Below are 27,864 nucleotides of genomic sequence, written 5' to 3' on the forward strand. Positions count from 1 at the left end.
TAAACTATACTTGGACAAGGCAGCAATGGAACCAATATAACAGTAAATTCTTCACTCCATTGGAATGCAACTGATCAGCTGTGACTGTGTCAGGAGAACAGAGCAATGGGGGGAGAGAGATGAAAAGATATACAGGAAGGGGCAAGGAGCATAGGAAGAACTGCAGGGAGAGAAACAAAGTTACAGAGATAACAAACTTATCTAGAAGAGCTAACATTAAAGCTAGTGCTGGGAGTGGGGCCACACAGGGAGGGGGATTAGTGAGGGACAACTGTCTCTTTCTCAGCATGCAAAATCTGGAAGTAGGGAGAGGGAGAGAGATCAGCTTTCAGCTGCTGGAGGAAGATTTCTGTAAATGTTGTTCATCACAAATCCCCCTCCCTATTTGGGCCCCCCTGTGTCCCCTACAAGAGGACTGGTACCCCCCCCCCCCACTATCAGTGAACCTGCTTACATGCAAAGGGACCATAGTCCACATAATTAAAAGGTAGCTGACAACCACTCAGGGAGATCTAGTGTTACTCAAATAAAGTATGAGTAGAGTATGAGTTTATGATGATATAGGGAGTTCATGATGATATAGAGAGTTCATGAAGAGTCTTTAAATATACAGTATCAGTGTCCACTGATGAGGGATAAAATATGGAACACTTAGGGGAAGGCAGCTCTTCTCAGAAGTGAAGGCCAACTCTGGAAGTGGGAAAAAGCAGTAACAATTGGCAACTCACGAGATGAGAGTAGAAAAAAAAAAAAAAACAATCGATAGAATAATAGAATGTCCTGCAGGTGAAGAGAACAGCCACGCTGATCCAAATGTGCAGAGCCCGTGGTCAGGACAGGAAGAGATGCCGGCAGCCTCCTAGTCATTCTGGGTTTCTGTGTTGAGCCGCAGGGTGGAACGCAGGGCGGGAGGAGCGTGTGACGTCACCAGGGATCCAGGACACGACGCGTTTCTGAGCATGTGTGAATCTCCTACTGAGCATGCGCACTCCTTTATCATGTGTCTACATGATGACTGCAAGCCTTATTTAAAAAAAAAAAAAGGTAAACCTACAAGTAGTACTGTTTATAATATGCCTTGTTATTTGTAGGCAAGACAAACCTCAGCTTTTTTTTCTGAAATTTCTATGAAGGGAGGTTTCCTCAGGCCCACGAACTCTGTTAACATTTTGTATATCTGAGATACACTACGTTTTATTTTTGGTATTGGGTTACAGAGCTTTTCCACTAGGTTCAGCTCTTTCTCAGATCAAATAGGTTGAGGCAGGGATCTCACAAAATGTTTTAACTGTAGATATCGCCATTCATTTATATGACCTAATCTTTCCACTATATAATATATCTTTTTTACCCAATTATAATATATTGTTTTTTACCCAATTACTCTATAGTTTCACATTTCCTGGTGCAAAATATTTTGTGCCTTCTAATGGTATTAAAGGAGAATTATATACCCATCTGGCTTGCCTATGAATCATATCCGAGATCTTGTATTCAACTCTCGTTATTTCATGTGTATCGTCATGCCAGATATTTCTGTTTGCTCCTGGTAACATATAGTTTGGTAGGGGAAGGAAAGAAAGGTGAGTACTTACCTAAGTCTGTGGTCACATAATGTAATGGGCCTGAGGCTTCTATCTTTCTTACAGCAGAGTAGCAGGGTCCTTCTTCAGATACCTGCTTTGCTTACTATTTGATGTGTCCTTGTTTCCTGGGGACAGTCTCCACTTTTAGAGTTCTATTTCAGGAAATAAAACATCCCCAGTGGCAGTGAATGCAGGTCAATTTAAATAAAGAAAGCCACTCCGGCATTGCTTTTGTTTCTGTGCAGTTTGACTGCAGACTTCATCAGGAACCTTAGGTTAGAACATGCTACATGCCAACCCCCACTTCTCAGCCTAGGACTCTTGTAATATGGTGCAGGGGGCAGGACTTTATGCTCAACACCCAGGCATTGCCTGCGTGACCTGTCCCATGGTGCAAAAACAGCTCCTTATCTCAGAGGTCTGACATTGGTTGAATGAAGACGGTGGTTTTGGGGTGTTTCCTTACTTTAGTGGGTCTCCCTACACAGCCTAGTGTCAAGGACCCAGCTAGTCAAGGGGAGGAGCCACACTAATATCATGTGACACACTGACATATACTGACATACTGTATGGAACTTTATGACCCCCTACGCACTGTGTTAACTATTATTCTGACCTCTGAAGTCTTTGCTATTTACTACTCTGAATTCTGCATTACCTAATAATGGCCACTGAACTCTGTGACCTTTGAATTCTGTGTTACATACTACAGACCTCTGTACTCTGCATTACTTATTACTGTCTTCTAAATTTTGCATTACTTGTTACTGTCCTCTGAACGCTGCATTACTTATTACTGTCCTGAACGTTGCAATACTTAGTACTGTCCTCTGAACTTTGCATTACTTACTACAGTTCTCTGAACTCTGCCTTAGATACTACTGACCTCTGTGCTCTACATTACATAATACTGACCTCTGTGTTTCTTACTACTGACTCCTGCACTCTGCATTACATACTGCATATCTCTGTTGTCTGTGTTAAATATTTCTGACCCCTTAACTCTGTATTACTTACTACTGACCTCTAAACTCTGTTGTATAATTTGCTTCTAACTTGTAACTATGTAAGAACTTGTACTATACAATACATACTGATTTCTGAACTGCTGTATTACTTATGCATGACCCCTGCACTGTAAATACCAAATTTGTAACACAGGCTAAAAAGGTGTGGTAAGTTTATATTTTTACAGTGACATGTTGTATTTTCACATTTTTAAAGTTTTCGTCAAATCTTCACTACTTTTTTATTAGGACCTTGCTAGCTTATCTCCATAAAAAAAAGCTGCACCCTTGTGGTCTTGTGTGTTCCTTGTAGTGTTTACCCCCATACTATAAGCCACACACTGTGAAGCAACACCCAGTGCAGTGGCTGCACCTACAGGTGTGCAGTGGCATTGTTCTTTTTGGTACCTTTAAGACATCCCTTTAAACTATACATGTATATCCTGGTGCCTCTTATTTGAAAATTGTTTGTTTTGTCTTTGTATCTTAAAGGAGAAGTTCACCTTCTGGAACATGTCCCATGTTCCACCCATTTTTAGAGTGGAACATATAGCATGTTCCTGATCCTGCAGCTGCTCCCTGCACTTCTTGTGACAGCAGGCTGGGGATCTTCTCCCTGTACCTTCTGTGACTATTTCAAAAGAGCACGGCTGTGCAGAACCTCAGTTCTGTGAATTAATGAACTAAAAGTACTGACAACCTTTGTGGCTGCAAAAATGTGCAATATGCATTACCTGCAAAAAAAAGTGCATTTATTTATTTTTTTAAACTGAACTTATCTTTTAAAGGGGTTGTAAAGTCAGAATGTCTATCAAACTAATTTAGCAAATCAGGGGAGAGTGGGGGTGGGGCCAAATGGCAGCTCCATGTCTGAATGGATACTGCTTGGCTCGGGTGCCCCCATAGCAAGGGGGGGGGGAACAGGATCTTCAGCCAGGGACCAGAGAAGAGGAGGATCTAGGCTGCCCTGTGCAACACCACTGCATAGAAGAGGTAAGTATAATATGTTTTTTATTTAAATAGAGAAAAAATTAGGCTTTACAGTCACTTTAAATGTCTGCAACTTGTTTAAAAAGCATGTAAGTAGGTTAGTGTCCATTTTAGGATGGTCTCTACTTTGTCCCCTATCCTGTCTGGGTTGGACTTCCTCTCCCTGGCTTGGGTATATAAAGTGGGGGAGGAGCTGCTAGAGAGGTGAGTGCATTGGAAGAGATAGCTATGAAGGACTCATGATTGTGGTGGTAAGACAGCCATGTGTTTTCTCATCTACAGACCCCAGCTTAGGCCTGTGAAGTATACCTTGGGATGATTGACTAAGAGCAGCCATGCAGAGATTTTGTAGTATTGGCAGCCAGCCCCTCTATGGCACTAGCTGGATTTTTGAAAACAAAATTACACATATTGGGTAAAGCATTCAGAAAAGCAAGCACCGGCCAGACATTCTGTTATTGGGTGAGATGGGATGTGTAATAAATCTAATCTGTGCCAGGGTTAGTACATCATGAAGAGCATGAAGTATAACTTGGGCCAGAGACCATTATGAACTCCTGGTAGCCCCATGGACATAAGATGGCGAGGAGTTCCCCAGTAGGTAAGAGGCATCGGTAAACCAAATCCCTCATGCTCCACAGGTTTACAGGACCCCCCCTGACGCAGTAACTAGTTTAACAACTTGCCACTAGGGGACCTCTTACAAGTATATGACCAACCGTTTGAGGCCATGTTAACAATTGAATGTGTGTTTGTGGATGTGGCTACAATAGGGGGCGTTTTTTGGTGTAGTCAAAAGTGAGCATGGTCAGTAGGGTGTCCTCAGATTTCGATTTTAAAATCTGGTAACCTTAATGTGGACACATGCTTTTCAGTGGCACGCTTTTCTCAGACTCCAAACCTAAACGGATGAGTTATAGTTCTATGAGGAGACAGGTTGTTGGGGGGTAAGGCTGCAGCTCTGGATCACTCATTTCCACTCCCTGAAGAATTGATGGAAGGTGAATAAAAAGTTGTAAGAGGGTAATTTTTTTGTGAACAGTTGGGAGAGGGTGGGGTGGGAAGGAGCACAATATTTGCCTGAAAGTGGGCTTAAAAGTGAATCTGTTGATTTGCACTGCATGGGTAAAGCACAGGCTCACTTTAACCTCCCCTTTAATTTGCATTAAAGTTGAACTCCACAAATCATAATTTTAATATCATTTGGCATAATATTATCTCTTTGCTTCTGCAACAACACCAACACTACAGCTATGATTGATGCCCAGTACTGATATTCTTTCTCCACCCCTGTACATGCTTGCCCATTCAAAAAATACAACCTGGGACGACATTGCAGCCATACAGTGTGTCATCATAGTCACAACATCATAAGAGACTGTGTTTTGTGAATTTCTAAAGCAGAATTTTTAAGCTGATTGAAGTAAAGAAAAAAAAAATGCTACACCGGAAGAACCAAGAAGATAATACTAGATCTAAAGATATTAAAATCAAAGTGCCAGCTTTAGGTGTGCAGAACTGTGCAGCTAGAAGGACTTGTGATCATGGGGCTGACACAAAAAGATTTGCTTCAGAGGAGTATAACTGAAAAATCATCCTGTCAGTACCTACACTTCACGTACATCAATCAGCATATTTTTGTAGTAGTATCTATGCAGAGAAGGTAGCCGATTATCTTGCACTAGTAGAACTAGCAAAAATATCCCTATCTATTCTCACAAAGTGCCACTACTTTCTTTTCTTTCTAGAAAGCTGATTTAGCTAATCTACATTTCCACCATGAAACAGAAATTACTTCAACACAGCATTTTAACATTATATTTAGTTTTCCAGATTAGAGGTTTTATACTTGGATCATTTGTTCCGCGTGATCACTGAGTTTACCTAAATTATAGTTACGAATTATCATTAGTGCGGAAAAATGTTCGTAGTAAACATTTTTTTATGTTGGCCGGGCACATTCTAATAATATGTGAGACCTAATCAGGGCTTGTGCTATAATGATGTAATAAGTGTACATTTCTTTAAACATAGTACGGTCGGAAAGGGAGCCATGTGCATTAGTGCTGTGCATAGTAAAAGCCGGATTATGCAGATAATCAGTATTTGATGTAGATGGGGTATTGTGAATAAAAATTAAGTAATGTTTATAAAATTATCTAGCATCTAAAATACATTTTGCTTAATAGTTTTTTCAATGAGCTAACACATTAGTGTGGCCACTTCAGCACAGTGGTGGTGCTGGGGCGCTGAGTCTGATTACTGTAACATTATTATGACATATTAAGATGAACCAAACATATTCCACAGAGCAGGGGTGAGAAATCATTAACAGACACTCTTACATTGCTGAACTACTGTAGCTCTGAAATATGGCATTGGATGCTATTATAGTAAGTTAATAGGGATGGATTAAAGATGGCCTCTCACTGGCATCATATGAGGTTCTTAAAGTGTACTTGTCATCAATAAAAATTGAAAGATCAGAAAGAGTGATGTTAGAACTCCTTAAACACAATAGGCTAGGTGGGACTTTAAGTGAGATCCCAGCAGATAGTGCCCGTGGTCTCCATCCCTGTATCAAGAAAAAAATGAGGTTGAAGGATTATAAGAGGTGCATGAAAGTCAGCCAGCCCCCAGTCTGATGTACTCACCCTCCAGTCTGTCACCAACCAAGTAGTACTTTCTCATGATACAAAGAACAGGGGTTTAGTTGACACACATTTGCAAATGCATGTGTAAGCTGCAGAGCCACTACACGGCACCCTGTTTTATCTGCAGTCTTAACACTCCTAATTTAGTGTCTCCACACTGGGAGCACATGGCTGCTAATGGATGGATGGGGGAACAGTTGGGAGGGAGACAGCCCAACCTCCCCCAACCCACCCCCATCCATGACTGGCCTGTTGTCTCAAAACTCAAAAAACTAAGTTGTAACGATGGTACAAACTGGAAAGGACCAGCTGAGAAGCATTACACCTCCATCCCCTTGGTGGATGCAGTATAAAGACAGATAGGAATTTTATATATGGGGCATGGCCTGTAAAGCACAATGCCTTTCAATCCCTAATTTCCTATTTGGGACTTTGTGTGAGACAAGCAGGTCATGCTATTGGTCTCCATCCCTGTATACGGAAAAAATAAGGTCAAATCAAACTGAGACAACAGACCAGTCATGGATGGTGGTGGGTTGGGCTGTCTCTCTCCCACCTCTTCCCCCATCCATCCATTAGCAGCCATGTGCTCCCAGTGTGGAGACACTAAATTAGGAGTGTTAGGACTGCCGTGTAGTGGCTCTGCAGCTTACACATGCCTTTGCAAATGTGTGTCAACTAAACCCCTGTTCTTTGTATCATGAGACAGGTCTACTTGGTTGGTGACAGACTGGAGGGTGAGTACATCAGACTGGGGCTGGCTGACTTTCATGCACCTCTTATAATCCTTCAACCGCATTTTTTTCATGTTAGAACAACTAATCTGCAACTTGATGCAGCTTTTTTAGAAGGCTAGTGTAGCACCCTTCTTGGTAGGTGCTAGAAGAGAGAATATAGTTTTTCAGATCTTTTCTGCTTACCAGACAGATTGCCATGTAAATTTATATTGCTCTCTGCCTACCAGAGAGCAGGATCTGCTAGTGAGGTCTGCTCATGGTGCTCAGGTGCAGCTTAGTTTGTTTTAAGTGTTTCGCACTGGTCCAATAGGGAGGCATATTGGAAAGTGGGAGGAAACCTTAAAAATGAGTGCACAGGCATTTAGTACAGCCCTGGTGATTGGCAGAGGAAAGTGCCTCTGTGCATGCTGGGATGCTGTATAACTGCCAAGGGCACATGTGTTTTGGGTCTTTCAGCTAAAGAGCGGGATCCCGGAGGGAGGGGGCGGCTGCCCCTCCTCTGTACAAGTTGCCATGCGGCCTCAGGTGGTTGACCTGAGGGCCAGAGCATCAGAGAGGAGCTAAACCCAGATGTCCTGCAGAACTGACTGGAGAGGATCTGTTTCTGCCTACAGTGAGTACAGATCTGTGTGAGTACAGATCTATGTCATGGGGCCTGTTCTGAGAGGGCCACCCCTTCTGTTGGAAGAGTCAGTGGACGGGTGTCAGTTAAGGGGATGCTAGAGAGTGTCCTGAAGATAATGTAGTTGCATCAAGTCTGCTGCTAGAGAGAGCAAGAGGACCTAATTCTTCTATACAAACGACAGCATTGTTAAAGCAGTGTGCTTCCACAAGTAACCTGGTGAGTCCAATGAGAGTTGTCCTTATCAACTGTGACTAGTTCAGGTTGGAGTATCCCACAATTCCCTTTTCTTATCCAAGTTCCACAATAAATACACAAAAAAAAACAAATCCCCTGGACTGTTCATAGAGTAACGAGCAACTGGGAGTGAGGTTGGATGAGTGAACAGTCCCCTAGTGACTGTCTGCAGGTAATCAGAGGAGGCCCAAGATATCATCACACAGAAAGCCCTACGGAGACAGTGCTACACTAGTAATAGGAGAATGGCAATTTATCTAATGATGGGTGTACTTTAAAAGGACACTGTCACTTTCCTATTTAGGAAACTGTAACAGTGTCTCCTAGGAGTCCAACCCCTGAGCAAGGTTTACCCACCAATCCATGCTGTCTCCTCACTTCAGTAGTTCACCCGGGGCAGGCTTCGATTTTAGATGGTGTTGGAGCTTGCACCGCCAGGGAGGTTACATGCTCCCCTAAACTTGAATGCTCTGTCACATTAGAACAAGAGAGCAAGGGATATGACAGGGCAGAGAGTAAGTGATGGAAATCAGATGGGTAAGTATACACTGCCTGTTGGAGAAATTTTTTTTCGGGGGGGGGGTAACCAGGAGCCATTGTTACTTTGCTCTGAATGAGTAAGTGATAGCATCTCTTTAAAATTAACATTTGGCTAGTTAAAAGTAAAAAAAAAAAAAAAAAGTAAAAAAAAAAAACTAGGATACTTAAACGTATCTAAACTAAAAAAAAAAAAAAAAAAATGTAATACATTGCACATCATTAGTCTCAGATGTAGTTAGATATACAGAGAGCTAGGTTTTTCAGAATGTGAGAGTTTTCAGATCCTATAAAAAAGAGAGAGAACTAGAAGACAAACTAGAAACAAAATGATGAATAAAATAAAAGGATAAGCGCTATTTAAAAGGGTATCACCTATAAAATATTGATAACTCAGACCAATAATAAATAATCATAAATCATGGCACCAAAAAAATCAAAGAAAATTATAAATACAGGCAGTACCCAGGTTACAAACAAAATAGGGTCTGTAGGTTTGTTCTTAAGTTGAATTTGTTTGTAAGTCGGAACAGGTACATTTTTTAAGTGTAGCGCCAGCCAAAAAATAATTTTTACTTTTTTTGGATTGCATAGGGAAGGGTTAATACCCATGTAACATCTGTTTTGCTGTCTGTGCCCCTGTTCAGAAATTTCACCTCACTTGCAGTCCCTGTAACAATTGGATTTTGAAAATGTTGTGTTGTTGTGGAAACCAGAATTGGTGATAAAGCTTCAGTGGAGAAACCTTTTTCCCATGAGAACTCTTACAGGAGTGAATTTCCCTTCCTAGGGGGAGATTTCCTTTCACTTCCTGTTGTCTCCCACCGTTTGTACGTAGGAGTCATTTGTAAGTCAGATGTTTGTAACCTGGGGACCGCCTGTAATCATAAATAACATCTAAAAAGTGCAAAGTGAAGTCAATAGTGCTTTAACAAAAGTTAATGAAGTGCTAGGTGGAAAGAGTAAACATGCACTGAGTATATATCCAAATAAGCATAAACAGCAAAATTATTCGAATACACAATTATACCAATTCTTAAATTAAACAAACAAAAATTATTAGGGTATGTATCCTTGAATGAAGTATCCGTTGTGCTTCAAAGAGAGTAATAATTAAAGTGACTCAGTGCTCCGTGATAATATTAATATATGATGAAGTGACTATGTGCTAAGACAAAAAATCATGCATATAATGAATAACAATGATAAGAAAAATGAATAGATATATAATACAAATGTCCCATGACGTGCTGATGATACTCAAAATAAATAGTAAAAGGTATAAAGTGTCCTTTGTGCTTCAAAAAAGTGTCCATTAACGAATAAATAAATATAAAGTGACACTGTGTTGAACAATATACAGTAATCCCCCGCTACATCGCGGTTCAGTTTTTGCAGTCCCGGTAATTCGCGTTTTTTTTGTAATGTTATTTTACTATATAAATCATTAAAAATGAAAGATTTTTGTGTTTTTCATAGCTCTTGCTCTGTCTCTAAGTATCTTTTATGTGTTTAAATGAGTTTCTATTGTTTTAAAAGTGTGTTTAAAGACCTTAAAATGCTTCTACACGTACAGTGACAGTAAAAAAATCATGCCTACAATGCATTTTAATAGGGTTTTTCTATTTCGCGGAATTTCACTTTTCGCGGCTGGGTCCGGAACGTAACCCCCGCAATGGAGGGGGGTTTACTGTAGTCCAATTCCAAAAGTGCAAATACAGAATTCCAAAAATCTTTGGCTAAGTGGGTGTCTTCAAGTCGTATAGGGGATCCCAAATCACCGGACCAGTGCAGCTATGGATACACACTAGTAGTAATGCCCGCTCACCTTAATGATATAATAATTAATCGCAGTATACAGAGACTTTTGGATACAATGGGTGTCTCCCTCAGACGATCATCAGGTGCCAGGTCCCCTTTATAATACACAAATGGATCCTCCCTCTGGAATACTACAATAATATGCTCCTCCGATCATGCAAATATAATCAAGGCTATCAACATAGTGTAGTATGATAATGGCAAGATTTACTGAAAAAAAGTAGTAACTCACATATCAAGTTGCATAAAAACAGCGTAGGTAATAGACCGCTACTTATTCACTATATGCATGATTTTTTGTCTTCATCATAGTCACTTCATCATATATTTAATATTATTACGGAGCACTGAGTCACTTTAATTAATACTCTCTTTGAAGCACAACGGATAATTCTTTCAAGGATACATACCCTAATAATTTTTGTTTGTTTAATTTAAGAATTGGTATAATTGTGTATCTGAATAGTTTTGCTGTTTATGCTTATTTGGATATATACTCAGTGCGTGTTTACTCTTTCCACGTAGCACTTCATCAACTTTTGTTGAATCACTATTGACTTCACTTTGCACTTTTCAGATGTTATTTATGATTATTTATAATTTTCTTTGATTTTTTTATGGTGCCATAATTATCAATATTTTATAGGTGATACCCTTTTAAATAGCGCCTATCCATTTATTTTATTCATTACTTATTTTATGTGGTGACACATGTAGAATTGGCAGCTGTTTTAATATAAAGGTTATCCACTAGATTCACATTCAGATTTGCATCCTGTTTTTTCTACCATATCTGTGAGTTTTAGAGTGGTAGATCATTGGTCACTTTACATTTTATTACTAGAAACAAAATGAATAGCAATAAAAATTAACTTTTTACTGCAATATGTTGAATTGGTATTTCCAATTTGAGTTATGAGGATGCACAGCCACCCAAGCTGACCCTTCCAGCCCAACTGAGGAAAGTGGAAAGATAGCACTGGACCTAGAGGGTTATCATACTAGTATTGATAACGTAAGATATTGATGTTGGTGTAAATGCTCTGGTTCCTAGGCAGACGGCTTCTACACCCCAGAGGATCTTCACAGTGTCATTGGCTTGTAGTGTAATGTTACGAGAATTGAAATTAAAGCACCTCATCACTGCTACGAGATCCAGATACAACTTAATAGAATAAAGTTGTATCTGGACCTCTTAGCAGTGATGTGGCACTAAAATTTCTTGTTACATTACCTTCCAACCCAATGACTCAAAGTTGTTGATTTCCTGAAGACAACTAAACTATGCACTTTCTAAGCGCAGTTGCAGTTGTTTTCCTCAAAACAAAGTGAATGTGGTGTAGATTCACTTTGTAAAGAAAACCCAATAAGCTGCAAGGAAAAGAAAAAAAAGACATTGTTTTTACTAGTACATGATTGGATGATGGAAATCAGCAGAGCTTCAATACATTCCCTAAGCCCTGGGGAAAATTAGTGCAACTGCACTTGAAGATAAACTTAAAATAAATCCCAAAATGTACTATACATCCTAGTAACTGAATCCTTTGCCATCACAAAGTAGTGTACACGCAGGTGTCCATGACAGGATAATTGGGTGGATAAGGAAGGAAGCACTTTATATTTCAACAAATAGATTTGCAGCTATCTGCCTAAAGACAGTTGAGAAAGCTGGCCCAAAGTCTTGTAGAGAAGATCTGATAATTGTTCCAGGGTTTGTATGGGATACATTGGGTTAAACAGGAAAATTAGCACAAATGAATATAATTTGCTGCTTGTTTTCACAACTTTACATTTTAAAACAATCATACTTATTATGAGTTGATATACACTGACATGGAATGTTTGTTTATTTTTATCCTTTTGGTGTTTTTCCTGAAAAGCTAATGAAGATGCAAAAAAAAGCTTATTACTCTTCATTGAAACATATACTCAAATGGGTATAATGGTGGATAACCTAAGCATGGCATCCCTGTAAAATATAATGGTAAGAGTCAGTGCAAAAAAAGGCCGTAGGTAGTTTGGAGGAGGCATCCAATGTGGTTATTCAAAGGATAGGCATGAGTCGTTTGCTTTAGTAAGACATCCAATTACTTTCTTTAACTGAATAAAACACGTTTTATGTCTTTAAATTGCCACTAAAATTGGTGTCTAGTATCTGCTGGTAATGTGCTCCACTCTGGACACATTCTTCATCAGCCACTAGGTGGAGTGTATAGTTGGTGGCAATTATGTCATCTAGGTGGATCACATGTAGCTACATGTGCCATCACAAAGTACTTTGAACCAAAAAAGGGCAATTTAAAGCCAGTTATTTGGTTAAATAAAGTAATCTGATGTTTTATTAAAGCAGATGACTCGTTCCTATCCATCGATTAACCACATCGGTGCCTCTGCCTATCGAACTAAAGAAAAGCCTTTTTTTACATTGACTCTTCTTAGCAATTCATTCAGCCTCCCAACAGAGCACCCAGGATGGTAATGCCCGAGTCATAGAAAGCAACCACACTGACCCTTTGTAGAGAGGTTTTCTTCACCCGTGCTAGGAAGGCCACGCGTTTCCCCTTGCTGGGTGACTGCAGCCTCAAAAATTGTAGTCTCATTTTGGCATTTTTTTCCTTTTATTGTGGAAGAATTTTATCTTTGTTTCTCCCTCTCTTTGCTTTTTCAGTGGAAGCTCTTCAGGATCCTTCGGTCCATGATCTTCCACCACTACCCTATAAAATATACTGAATACTTAAAGCACTTAAATAGAAAACTGAGAGACAGCACTTGTATGAAAATCCCATTGTTTTTCTTTGAGGGCTTTGTGCATTAAAACGCAAACCAGAGCACATTTTTTTTTTTAATTCAATAGGCATGAATGGGGCTTTAATGTGAATGTTGCTTTTCACAAAGCTAAAGGTTAACCTAAAGCTTACATTTTGCATATGGCATCACAGGGGGCTGAAAGTAAAAGAAAAGCCAATATTCAAGGTCTTCACAAGAACTGAAATAGAGAGGAAATTTTCCAATGGCGACACATCTCCCAAACACAGATGGTAAAAAACAGGGTTTCACCATTTGCTACACTGTCCTAAATGGAAAAAAATGTTTTTGGCTTTAGATATACTTTACATTAGGACCACATGCTGCTTATACTATCCACCACTTCTCTTCTGCTTCTTTCACCTGAGGGATTTAGGAAAAGCCATATCCATGTTTGCTCTTGCCCCAATTAGACAGCAATTGTGGTTGGTGCTTGGCCACTTGGGCAGTCAGCTCTGAGTTGTGGGAAGAAGTGGAGAGTCACATGGTTCCAATACCTAGAAATACTGGGTATTTCTTTATTCCTCCATAAACATCACAGCGGGGTAGGTAGGGGAAGGTTTGTATATAAAAGGCATAGGGGTGCCATTTAAGTGAGCCTGATTTATTTTTTTTAAATGAATAAAGCATAATGAACATTACTTTATTATTATTATGATTTGGGGTCATTTTGTAATTTGTGCTTAAGATGGCTCACATTATACAGACAATATTGTTTTCAATTAACTGAATTTTGGTGAAATGCAAGCAGTTACATAGAAGGTTTATCCAACTAGAGTACTTACAGCGGAGAATTAGGAAACAATTGCCAAATCCAGTGTTTTATACAATGATAGGTTTAAGTGGCAGCCGCTGAAACATTAACAATATTGAATTACATTATTTTGCCTTATTTCATGGCCCACTGACTATTTAATAACATTAATTATGATAATTTGAATAAATGACTGGACTGAACTGATGAAAACACAATAGGATTAGAATTACGAGAGGCATTATTTTCTAAGGTTAAACCTGCCTGCGGATTGATTAATAGGCTAATACAGACATATGCAAAATTACATTACTACATTAGTGCCAATGGAAATGTGTTATGACATCTAATAAATCTAAACTTTACGGTTTGCTAAACCATGCATTAAGGATTGCTAAATGTACAATGAGCATATACAGTACTTAAAGGAGAGTTGGTTAATGATAAAAATGGTTACCCGATACAGGTTTGTGTGCCCATTTTGTAAATGGCAGATATCCTTCACTAAAGAACAAGTATACAGATTAGGATTTCAGATTTTACTCTGACTTTCTGATCTGCCTGTTCTGGGTCAGTGCTTCGGGAAGTATTGAAGCCAAAGACAACCAGGCAACTAACATTTTCTGAGGAAGATCAGAACTGCCAACATATTTCTCTGCTTTTGTTGGCCACTCTAAGGAGAAGCCGCAAATTATAGCCTCCAGGTTTGTTCCATGACAGATTTCCTTTAAATTAACTACAGCGGGAGAAAACCCAGACTGTGTGCGCTAGCTAGTGCTATTTGTCCACATCCCTGATAAATCCTGTACAACTATTAACAGTATATGTAGTCCTGGACTTTGTGTGGGCACATAGCAAAGAAACTGAGTACCATAAAAACAACTTTATCATATACCATTAAAAATCTTTTGCACAACATTAAAAATTACTCTCCACATAGGGGTTCACAACATGCAATGATTCCAATTACAGTTCACATGTGGACTCGAGGCATTTTGTGAATCCTTTTTCAGGAGCACATGTGATAGAAACAGTACACTGGAACCCACTCCTAATCCATAATAGAGTAATATCAGCCAGTAGGGTAGACTGCAACTCATAGCAGATGTATATTGCCCATAGAGGTGCAAATGAGTAAGCAAAGGTGAAGCCACTACCTCTCAGGTGGGAAATTCAGGCACAATCAGTAAGCAGCCAATGGTCCTATACAAATAATCTTAAAATAGAAGGACCGACTTCCCAATGGGGAAACACCCAGACCCAGTGTGAGTAAGTCACCATAAAGACAGCATAGTAATCAAAGAAGTCAAGGCACATATATTTCAAAGAAGTGGCTCCTGATAAACATAGAAACATAGAATGTGTCGGCAGATAAGAACCATTTGGCCCATCTAGTCTGCCCAATATATCTGAATCCTATGAATAGTCCCTGGCCCTATCTTATATGAAGGATAGCCTTATGCCTATCCCATGCATGCTTAAACTCCTTCACTGTATTTGCAGCTACCACTTCTGCAGGAAGGTTATTCCATGCATCCACTACTCTCTCAGTAAAGTAATACTTCCTCATATTACTTTTAAACCTTTGCCCCTCTAATTTAAAACTGTGTCCTCTTGTGGTAGTTTTTCTTCTTTTAAATATGCTCTCCTCCTTTACCGAGTTGATTCCCTTTATGTATTTAAAAGTTTCTATCATATCCCCTCTGTCTCTTCTTTCTTCCAAGCTATACATGTTAAGGTCCTTTAACCTTTCCTGGTAAGTTTTTTCCTGCAATCCATGTACTAGTTTAGTAGCTCTTCTCTGAACTCTCTCTAGAGTATCTATATCCTTCTGGAGATATGGCCTCCAGTACTGCGCACAATACTCCAAGTGAGGTCTCACCAGTGTTCTGTACAGCGGCGTAAGCACTTCTCTCTTTCTACTGCTTATACCTCTCCCTATACATCCAAGCATTCTGCTGGCATTTCGTGCTGCTCTATTACATTGTCTTCCCACCTTTAAGTCTTCTGAAATAATTACTCCTAAATCCCTTTCCTCAGATACTGAGGTCAGGACTGTGTCAAATATTCTATATACTGCCCTTGGGTTTTTACGCCCCAGGTGCATTATCTTGCACTTATCCACATTAAATTTCAGTTGCCAGAGTTCTGACCATTCTTCTAGTTTTCCTAAAACCTTTTCCATTTGGCGTTTCCCTCCAGGAACATCAACCCTAGTTGTATAAGTATCTTAGAAACAAATTCAGTTCACATAAAGCCAGCCTGGATTTATGTGATATGAGTCCCTCTATGGGCAACATACACATGCTATGAATTTCAGTCTACCCTACTGACTGATATTACGCTATATAAGATTAAGAGCAGGGGAGGACTGGGCCAGGGGGCAGGGGGGAAAGTGCCCCCCGGGCCACTCTGATACTGCATAAAAGGCTGTACCGCTTCTGCCACAGACACGCCCAAAGGATTCCTGGTGAAGAGAAGTAAAAAGTCCCCACTGCTGACCTACTGAGTGCGGAATGAAGACAAGTACAGAGCGCAGACCTCCCCTCCAGCATGGATGGTGTAAGCTGTGTCTGAGCAGAGGCGGTTCCATGCCCCACTGGAGACTCCCCCCCCCGGCAGCCCTGACCGAGCTGTCCTAGCTCCCCCCAACTGCCCCTCTGACCAGATCGGGAATACCTGGAGTAAAGCTTCAGTTTTGAATGGGGGTCAGGAGGAGGCCAGGAAAAGGGAGAGGGGGAGGGGGGCCGAGTCACTGCACCATGGGCCTCTGGTTTGTTGCCAGTCAGCCCCTGATTAGGAGTGGGGTTCAGTGTACTGATTCTGTCACATGTGCCCCTGAAAAAGGATTCTCGAAATGCATCAAGTCCACATGTGAACTGTAATCAGAATCTTTGCATGTTGTGAACCCCTATGTGGAGAGTAATGTATAATGTCATATAACAGATTTTTAATGGTATATAATAACAAATATTTTTTTGGTAGATGTGTTGCAAAGTTTCTTACCAGAGATCGTGCCAGTAATAGCACTTCTTGTTGCACTAAACCACTGCCTCTAAATTGGATGGACAGCTTGCCATGATGCCAAAACATACTACAAACAGATTTTGGGTTTACATACAGTAAAGTAAAAATTTTGGGTTAAAACCAAAAATACCTTTGCAGTGCTCACCCCATGCACTGCAAGGGTTAAATGCTATATTATAGTTACCTAATGTCCTGCCCCCCCCTCCCCCACCCCGCTGTCGGTGCCTTTCTCTTGTGTTTGAATGTTAGGCACTAGAACACTGCACTGGAATGGCAGAGGGTGAAAGGTATAGCAGGGTGGTTTCCCCTTTTTTATGTATTCGTTTGCCTGCCACCGCTGCTGCTGCCGCTGCCGCCGCTGCCACTTTTGTTAAAATCATAGAAGGGAAGAGGGTGGGAGATACAGAAGGTCTACACAGAAATCTGGAACTGCCCAAGCGTTTAAATAAAAATGACTCGGATATGAAAGGCCGGGGTTTGTGATGTAAAAGTGGGTTGTGATGTGTGTGTGGGGGGGGGGGGGTCTGTCATGTGACTTGTCCACCATATATTTAAAAAGGAGCCCTCCTCCCTTTCATATTGCCAGCATGTTGGATACAGATGGGAACATTTTATATAGTGTTGGGGAATCCTGTACCAGCAAGATCTGAGTTTATAACTGTTCTATTGCCTGCTTACGTTCAGAGAGCCGTTATGTAACAAGGTACTAATAACTGTATAGTCATTAACCTAAAACTCTCTTCCAAGCTCTCTCTCCCAGGCACTGCATGCTGGACCCAGCATGCAGTGCTCAGTGGCCTTAAAAAGGCAGCTCTATGAACCGTATCATTTAGAAAGTCTGGGAGCTGCATGTATGACAAAAAAGGTAAGGTCTTTGTGGTAGAAAGTTCCGGCGAGATTAGCGAGACTCAGAAAACGCCCTTTCCTACTGGGCTATCATATTGTCGACCTGCCACTCTGTGCCCAGAAGGGCTTTTGACTGCCCCTGTGGGAAGGCCAGATTAAGCCTCAGAGGAGTCTCTGCAAAAGATGACAACCCCGAAGAGTTACAGCATGAAAATTTCCCAAAGTGGAGCAAATTGTCAGGTGCTCCTTAACGGGTTGCCGACTGCAGCAAGTACATATACTGCGGCGGTCAGCCCTGGCCAGGCAAAGTGACGTACCGGTACATCACTAGCCTGTCACTCGCTTGTGAGCCAATAGCGGGCGAGCGCGCGCCCGCTGAGGTGCGTGCCCGCCCCGGCTCGTTCCCTAACAAGTCAGTGCTTGTGACCGGCGGACCCAATGTCCGCCGGTCACTCGCGATCGTTCGCCGTGAAGGGAGAAAGGCAGGCGGCTAATGTAAACAAGCCGCATGTCATTCTCCCCTGTGTAAAAATGGAGATCACACGGTTCTACTATGTAGGACCGTTGATCTCTGTTCTTACACCAGTAGCCATATCCAATCACAGTTAGAAACACGCCCCTAGGACACACTTAACCCCTCCCTCTCCAATACAGTTAACTCCTTCACTGCCTAGCACTGATTACTGCAGTAATGTCACTGGTAACACAAAAGTGTCAAAAATGTCAGTCAAGGGTCCGATCTGTCCGCCGCAATGTCGCAGTCCCGCAAAAAAAATCGCAGATCGCCGCCATTACTCGTTAAAAAAAAAACAACAAAAATTACAAAAATCTTTCCCTTTGTTAGTAAACGCGATAACTTTTGCGCAAACCAATCAAAATACGCTTTTTGCGATTTTTTTTTACCAAACATATGTAGCATAAAACAAATTGGCCGAAAATGTTAAAAAATTTTGATTTTTAAATTTCATATAAAAAAATGTGAAAAATATTGTTATTTTTGCAAAATTGACGCTCTTTTTTTGTTTATAGCGCATGATCAAAAAATCGCACAGGTGATCAAATACCACCAAAAGAAAGCTCTGTTTGTGGGAAAAAAAGGACGTAAAATTAGTTTAGGTACAGCGTCGCATGACGCACAATTGTCCGTTAAAGTCACGCAGTGCCGAATCGCAAAATAGGCCCTGGTCAAGAAGGGGGTAAAATCTTCCGGGCTTAAGTGGTTAAGATGCCTAGGAATGTCAGACAAGGATAGCCAATACATTCTCCAACTTCATCTAGTCCTTCAATATTGCGTGAAGTCTCCAATCCTTGGCTCTTGTTACAGTGGGTACGGAAAGTATTCAGACCCCCTTAAATTTTTCCCTCTTTGTTATATTGCAGCCATTTGCTAAAATCATTTAGGTTCATTCTTCTTCCTCATGAATGTACACACAGCACCCCATACTGACAGAAAAACACAGAATTGTTGACATTGTTGCAGATTTATTAAAAAAGAAAAACTGAAATATCACATGGTCCTAAGTATTCAGACCCTTTGCTGTGACACCCATATATTTAACTCAGGTGCTTTCCATTTCTTCTGATCATCCTTGAGATGGTTCTACACCTTCATTCGAGTCCAGCTCTGTTTGATTATACTGATTGGACTTGATTAGGAAAGCCACACACCTGTCTATATAAGACCTTATAGATCACAATGCATGTCAGAGCAAATGAGAATCATGAGGTCAAAGGAACTGCCTGAAGAGCTCAGAGACAGAATTGTGGCAAGGCACAGATCTGGCCAAGGTTACAAAAAGATTTCTGCTGCACTTAAGGTTCCTAAGAGCACAGTGGCCTCCATAATCCTCAAATGGAAGACGTTTGGGACGACCAGAACCCTTCCTAGAGCTGGCCGTCCGGCCAAACTGAGCTATCGGGGGAGAAGAGCCTTGGTGAGAGAGGTAAAGAAGAACCCAAAGATCACTGTGGCTGAGCTCCAGAGATGCAGTCAGGAGATGGGAGAAAGTTGTAGAAAGTCAACCATCACTGCAGCCCTCCACCAGTCGGGGCTTTATGGCAGAGTGGCCCGACGGAAGCCTCTCCTCAGTGTAAGACACATGAAAGCCCGCATGGAGTTTGCTAAAAAACACCTGAAGGACTCCAAGATGGTGAGAAATAAGATTCTCTGGTCTGATGAGACCAAAATAGAACTTTTTGGCCTTAATTCTAAGCGGTATGTGTGGAGAAAACCAGGCACTGCTCATCACCTGTCCAATACAGTCCCAACAGTGAAGCATGGTGGTGGCAGCATCATGCTGTGGGGGTGTTTTCAGCTGCAGGGACAGGACGACTGGTTGCAATCGAGGGAAAGATGAATGTGGCCAAGTACAGGGATATCCTGGACAAAAACCTTCTCAAGAGTGCTCTGGACCTCAGACTGGGCCGAAGGTTTACCTTCCAACAAGACAATGACCCTAAGCACACAGCTAAAATAACGAAGGAGTGACTTCACAACAACTCCGTGACTGTTCTTGACTGTTCTTGAATGGCCCAGCCAGAGCCCTGACTTAAACCCAATTGGTGGACAGCTAAAAATAGCTGTCCACCAACGTTTATCATCCAACCTGACAGAACTGGAGAGGATCTGCAAGGAGGAATGGCAGAGGATCCCCAAATCCAGGTGTGAAAGACTTGTTGCATCTTTCCCAAAAAGACTCCTGGCTGTATTAGGTCAAAAGGGGGCTTCTACTAAATACTGAGCAAAGGGTCTGAATACTTAGGACCATGTGATATTTCAGTTTTTCTTTTTTAATAAATCTGCAACAATGTCAACAATTCTGTGTTCAGTATGGGGTGCTATGTGTACATTCATGAGGAAGAAGAATGAACCTAAATGATTTTAGCAAATGGCTGCAATATAACAAAGAGTGAAAAATTTAAGGGGGTCTGAATACTTTCCGTACCCACTGTAGGTGACATGCCCGTGCATAGTATCTATTGTCTGAGAGGCCAATTTCACCCTCGGATTTGAGTAGGGCGAGTTAAATACAACCCGATTCGGGGTCAAACTCTTCCAAAGGAAAGTAGAACTTATAGTTTTATAGGCCGCAAAAAAGGCGAGGGTAACATGATCAGAATGGTTTGCAGTTTGTAAAGGAGTGCACTCCTGTGACCCAGATTTAGCCTACAGCGGGCTAAAGTTCACTGTCAGCTGATGTCACAGAGCTGGTCAAGGCTCTGCAGGGATCCCAACAATAATGTCAGGGTTCACCAAAATGCCTGACTGGCAGCTAGTTTAGCCTCTCAGCATGTTAGTGAGAGCCTGAGCCAGCCGCTCCTGCCCCCTCCACAGACCAGCTCTCCAGTGAACTCTGGAGGGGCAAAAACAAAGAGCCGGTGACTGACAGTCACTGCTCTCCGCTCATTCAAGATCAAGAACCAAGCATTCAGCAGCCTTTGATTGCTTGGTTCTTGGTCTTAGAAGCGGCAGACCAATGCTGCATCCACCTATGTTAGTATAAAACCAGCGCTTCTCTTTCAACTGACAAGATAGATCTGGGTAGCCATGGGAGGAGTTCTGATGGGACCTCTGTAACAATTTCAAACTGACCCAATCTTTCAGGGAATTGTAGCAGTTCCAGTTTACTAACTGTCAAGACACATTTTATGTTGCAACAAGGCACCCAGACCACCTTTTTGTTTGAGGGGTTGTCAGCAAAGAGTATTTTAGTCTTGAGGTAGAATCCTGCCATATATACTTTGGCTATAATGCCTGGATGGTCTTCAAAAATAAATGTGGAGGGCAAATGGGTATTGTCTGTATCAGATTAAGTATTTGGGGTAGAACATTCATCTTAATAACAGCGAGTTTTCTGAACCAGGACAAGGTAAACCCTTTTATGATGAGATTCGATTTTATTGTTTGTAGAAGAGGTAGACATTTTACTTTAAATAAGTCCAAGGGGTTGGAGGAGATATTATGTTATTATTTAAAGAGAGAAAAAAAAAGAATGTTTCATTATTAAACAGATTGTCTCTTATATTCTCTCTCTATTTAAATATCTTTATTGGTCACTAGGATGTTAATTGTTCTGATACATGGTTCTAATGCTTAAATAAGTATACGTGAAAACCAGGGAGATCCTTTTGGGGCAATGTACTACATGGCTATTTTTACTTCTGATGCAATATATAAAGATATTATGATTTTATGATTCATTTTGGAGATCTGTGATCTTTATAAATGCACACAGTCTATGGTCTCCAGAATGTATAAAGCTGCTGCACTCCTAATATCCTAAATCCTAATAATTTTGTAATTTAAAGCAGGGGGTATGTTATCCCATATATTTTTTAATTAAGACAAAACATTCAGTTCTATTTTCTATTATTTTATTATCTATTCAGTTTAAATATTAGAGTCTTTGTAAGTTTAGTAATACAAGGTGAAAAGTTCAATTTAGCAATACAGTTTTTGCTTTTCTCAAATGATACAAAAGTTATTTCAGTCTATATAGAATAAAAGTCATCCAAAGTTTAAGGCAGCTCAGCCCTTGTGGCATGTTTAGACGTACCTCCTGGAATATGTTAATAGACCATCAAGATACAGAATCTGCTATTGGATGTTTCTTGGTATTTATTTATTTATTTATTTATGTTTTTAATTAAAGCATACCAATCAAGAACTTATTTAAAGTAAATACCTCTCCGGTGTAAAATGATAATAAAACCCATATTTCTCTTTGATTATAAGCAAAGTACATGGTGTTGGTTCTTAAATCTAAAGTGAATGACAGATAAATTACATGTTTTATAAGTTGCGCATACAGTCTAGAAGAATGAACAAAATTAATTCCTCTTGGATGGGAAACACAGGTCCTGTATGGTTTATTATTTGAAAACATCAGTTTCTCTTGTGTGCTTGGTAAAGTCAACCTTTAATAAGTAGGTGCCTGATTACTGAAATCATTATAATCCCATCTCAATCTACATCTTTGAATGTGTGGTAAACTGGACCTTTACTAGGTTTTTGCTCACTCACAGACATGAATGTAGAGTTGAGCACTTAATTTATGTCTGCATCTCTGTAAAGGAACAAAACGCTGTCAAAGCGGAGCTAGAATTCTCAACACATTTTTTCGTAAATGTGCTGCAAAGCCACATCAGCCATGACCACCTAGATTGTACTCCATTTATGTCTACCTTGCATCACTATAAGAGGCAAGCTTTGCCATAGTAAAATCTAAAAAAAAAAAAAAAAAAAAAAAGGCCTTTCTAAAATTATGGTAGAGCCCCACCCTTTTTACAAACCTTGCTCCATTTTTACTGTGCTGCCTAAAACTTTATAGATCATACCATTGCATTAAGCTCCACTCCTTTCACATGTACAGAAATTAGGATAATCAAGCCATCAGGGCAATGGGGCGACCACACCACATGTCAAAATATATCTTATTTTTAAAAGAAAGAGGGCCCCCTAAATTAGAAGCGTTCTAAATAAAAATAAGTGTTTGGTTTTTTTTCGCATCCAATTAGATGCAATCTGAAGTTTGATCACTCTTTGCTGAAGGTCCCGATGATAGGAGAAGCTATACACCTGTAGCACTTACCCTCGCAGGGGCTGCTGCTGCTGATGGATCCTCTATTAATGCGTTGATTGCTTGGTCCCCACCAACACACCTGGTTATAGGCCACTCACACCTGCGTAGCTTAAACTTTAATATTCTACTGTTTTATGTGTTTTATGGTAGTACAGAGAAAATACAACACAAGCAACTTGGGAAGTGATAAGATGAATGTATTATTCAATGGTAAACAAATGCAGTGCATAGAACAGGACAGTAGGATACATTAGAGTAACTGATGGACAGGTTAGGATTACCTACAGCCTATAACTTACTTTGCAATAAGGCTTTACACTAATAACAATAATAATAGTAAAAATAATAAGGCATTACACTAGTCTACACAGTATCAGTAAAAATAGCATCAACCGTGAAAGCACGAATGGCATAAAAGAAACCTCACTACAATTCTTAGCAATGGCTACTCAAACAATGTTCCTGGGTGCACTCTACGCACACAGCCTTAATGGCAAGTGAGTACATGCATTACTGGCAAAGAGGTACCCATGATGATGCCTAAAGTACCTAGTGCCTCATTATCAAGGTTAGCCAGCTGTTGTTGGGGCTCTTTTTTAAGGTAGTGCACATGTAGCTGTCTCTTTAATGCTGTTCACAAAAGACAGTTGTTGGGCTGTTAGGTAAGGATCTGTCTCTACTGCATTAATTGTGGGTGCACACAGCAACAGTCTCCCTCACTCGGGTTCCAAGGGACAACAACTCTCTCTATGGATCAGTCTCTCGCTCTGATCCTCCATTCTTAGTGTAGGCAAGCACAGCCCAGGTCTGCTCACACTGGTTTCCCCACACTGTCTGCCTGGTGCCCTACACAAACTCCAGCTACAGGCCTGCACTTGTTGGCTCCCCGTGCTATTCTGCTCAGATGCCTGCACATTTACCCAGGAAAAGTTTTCTCTCTCCTCCTCCTGTGAACAAGGAATCCTGTATATTGTAGTCCACAGTCCAATATCCTCCATCTACTTGTCTTGTGCTGTGCTCCTTTAAGGACTACAGTTCCCATGATCCTAGGCATCTGCATAGCAAGTTCCTCCTTTCCCCTGATTGGCTCAAACACTGCTGCAGGGAGGGAGGGGTGTAGGAGTGAATGGGGGATAATTCACAAAGCCTCTCTAACACAGTGTAGTGCAGCGGCAGCAGGAAAGTGAGAGGAGAGATCCGGCTGTAGGGCAAGCAGCACTGCTCTCACACTCTAACACAGCAGGAGACAGGGAGAGTGACCAGACACACACAGACCCCAGCTGTGCCACTTTCCCAATTTTTACAGCATTGAGGGGTAGAGTAGGGACTTCACACACCTGGCAGGCACCTGGTTACACAACAGTTCCTGCTAGCACTGGGTATAGTCAAATGATATCTTGGTGAAGAATGCTGGCGGCTGAAAATTCTACTTCAGATACGGTGATTGGGTAGAAGCAAAGGTACAAGTATACATAACAGGCCTTTCATGAGGCCAGGAGGTGAGGTGAAAATAGTTGAGCTGTTTAAATCACAGTAGAGGATATTTATAGAATACAGTATATAGAAAGAAATGATCTTGCATTCTTACCTGCTCCAATTACCCTTTCAATTCGAATTCTGGATGGATCAATCTCTTTTGCAAATTCATGTACAGCTAAGGAAGGATCTTCATATGTGTCAGGATCAATGTACGTTTTTGCTCCTGGAATTCTCACTGTTGAAGACAAACATTTCTAAAATATCTATAAAAACATCTCTAAGCACATATACAGTATATTTCAACAACACACAGTTATTTCAGTTCCCACTTCTCTTTTGTGGATCAATTGCACATGCCAAATGAATGATGAGAAACTACATTACTTCACTACTACACTCATTAATTTCTCCCAAATTGCCCCTGTTTTTTAGGTTATGTCTCTGTAAGTCCACACAACATCACAACCATTTTAGGATTTACATTGACTTTCCCAGGTCTTAAGTTTTTGGGAAATTGAATTTACTAGGTAATTTATTAATGGTTGTTGTTGTTCCAAGAACAACAGTTCATAAATTCCTTTACATGTTTTAAGTGACAGGGCAGCCTTTTGCAACAGCCACAGCTTGCCATGACTGGACTGGGACTTGTGTTGATTTATTAAATGCCAGGTACCACTTAATTGTAACATTTTATTGTGCCTGGGAATTCTCCACAATGACACTCACCATAAAGGAGTTCTACAGTGATGCTCACCTAGATGAAGTACACTTAATTTATGTGTAAGTAATATAATTTACAAGCAACTATCACATAAACCCATGGTTTTGCACAGAGCAGCCCAGAACCTCCTTTTCTGCATTCCTCGGTTGGTATTCTTAGCTTCTCCTTTTCTCTGTGTGCCACCAAAGGAAGCCATTTTCTATGGTTGCACACAAGAGGGCTCGATCCTGAGCCAGGCTGTGTACATCTATTGACACACAAAGCATGGCCCAGTCCCACCCCCCATTCTCTTCTCAAAGGATTTTATAGACAGCAGCAGGAGCCAATGGCTTCCTCTGCTGCCTCTGTGAGCAGAGAGAGAGAGGAAAGAGCCACTGCAGATGGGCAAAGTTCTGAATTGAGATAGTACTCAGCTAAATATAAAGGGAGGTTGAGGGGCGATACAAACAGTACAACATTGTTTACTTTAATGAAGGGAATAAATTAGGGTAAAAAATGTCCAGGCTTTAGAACCACTTTAAGCTATTACAATATGAGACAATAGAGATGTTCGCTGATGCCCAGGGTAAAAAAAAAGAAAAAAGTTGGATATTAGATTTAAAAAAAAAAAAAAAAGGCAGCACAAAGAACCAAAGATATACTGTAACACTCTTTTACTATAGTTACAATTTTATTTAACATGTAAGAAAAAGTGTTGCCCACTGCAACTAATCAAATTGTATGCTCTTTTAGGGGTAGTTTATGCTGTGAGTAGATGTTTAGTAACAGGAAGCCTGGTGTATAACACCCGATGCAAATGAAAAACAGTCATGCTTGAACTTTTGTCTGACTTGGAATTATTTGTTCCTTTCCTGGTGCTCATGATTCATCTGTAAAATCTTCATATTTGCGATGCAAAGAAAATCTACTACAAATGACAAACTCAGAGACACAAGTGGCTTGAATATTATTATAGAGCGCAGTGAGCTACTGCCCTGAGGAGACTATACCTGGTGGTATAACAGTTGACTTTCATGCACCCAGGGCAGGAATTGCTTGCATTATTATGGATGGATCAGAAGGTCAATTATTTCTCCAGTCAATTGTGCATGTATGAATAATTTTAATAGAAGTTTCATAGAGCAGATGCAGATATTCTGGACTTTATAACGAGAGGCTCTAAAGATTACTCAAAGTCTATTTCTGGAAACAAGAGATTATCCAGATGACTTATTACTACAGTGCTAATATCATAGGGACCTGAGTTCATATTAGAGATGAGCTGCCAATTTGGTCCAAACCTGAGTTTATACATGAATTTTGCCTGTTCGGAAGTTGGGTGTGACGGTACTAACCATCACTATGAGTGTAAGACAGATATATAATGGTTTGGATTTCTTCAAGTGGGACAGTAATATTTGTCAACCATATCTTCATATAGAAATATGAAGATTTAATACCACCTTACACAGTGTATTCCATGTGCTTGTCTGTGAGAGAGACACACACACAGACTGTCATTGGCAAACTTCCCTATTGTTTGTGTATTGGGAGGGAATGTGGATTGTGCCTGTCTCATTGTTAAATGTTAATGACCTCACATTGTTCTGTCTGCCTTAAGATAAGCTTATTATGGGATGTATATGTGGATTGGCTGCTAAGGGGGGGGAGGGGGGTTGTCCCACACTGTATATCTTTGTGTACACTATATGGGAGTGTAAAACTCTGTTTTCATTGGATTGTGAATGTTAGGGCCTGTTTTCAACAGGGTCAACCTGGGTGGTAACCTTGTGGGGGAAAATGTATAAAAGTCTGTTTCTTGCTCACCTGCACCCATGGTCTTGAATGCAGATGTCTTATGGCAGATGCAGCAAGTGCTGACTCACCTGGACTCACCTGTTTCTGCACGGGACGAGCTTGGATGGAAGAATGCGTCTGTCCAGCCACTGGATAAAGATATGGGAGAAGAGGAAGCCATCTTCATTCCCCAACCACAGGGAGAGAGCAGCCCTGACCCCAATGGTGCAGATGGGACCGCGGTCTCTGCACCAGACCTACAGGAATGCTGGATGGCCAGTCCAAATCCCCAACCTACCCTGCAGGAATACCAGGAGGAGGAAGTAGGCGATCCCTTCTCTCTACAGCAGACCCCCAACCAGGTCTTTGGGGTAGTATTCACCAACCCCAACCCAGCAGAAGAGCTGGCAACAGGGCAGAGTGCTACCAACCTCTGCCCAGCACCCGCAAAAGCTACAGAGTTCCAGGAAGCTGGGGAAATCGGCCCCTTGCTCCAGCAACAAGCTGATGAAGTGAAGCTTCTACACCCAGCTGAAGCGCTTGCAGCCGGACAGAGAGTCAACGACCTCTGCCCCACACCTGTGGCAGTTCTGGAGGCCCAGGTAGAGAAGGGAGAGGAGGTTGCTGTCCTCTCTTCCCAACAGTTAGACAGAGCGGAGGAAACTGTCTTCCCTCCCCAGCCA

At 41.0% G+C, this 27,864-nt stretch overlaps 1 protein-coding gene across 2 annotated transcripts in view; it reads right to left on the reverse strand.

Annotated features, from left to right (window-relative positions):
• EPHA6 (EPH receptor A6) overlaps positions 1 to 27,864 on the reverse strand; it is a 1,374,331-nt gene that overhangs the window by 257,233 nt on the left and 1,089,234 nt on the right. For both annotated transcript variants that reach the window (XM_082246035.1, XM_082246036.1), the window contains one exon: positions 24,794 to 24,919. In XM_082246035.1, coding sequence (XP_082102161.1) covers positions 24,794 to 24,919 — 126 coding nt within the window. The remainder of the gene's footprint in view (positions 1 to 24,793; positions 24,920 to 27,864) is intronic.

The sequence above is a fragment of the Pelophylax lessonae genome (genome assembly GCF_965119305.1).
Source record: "Pelophylax lessonae genome assembly, chromosome: 2".
NCBI classification, from domain to species: domain Eukaryota; kingdom Metazoa; phylum Chordata; class Amphibia; order Anura; family Ranidae; genus Pelophylax; species Pelophylax lessonae.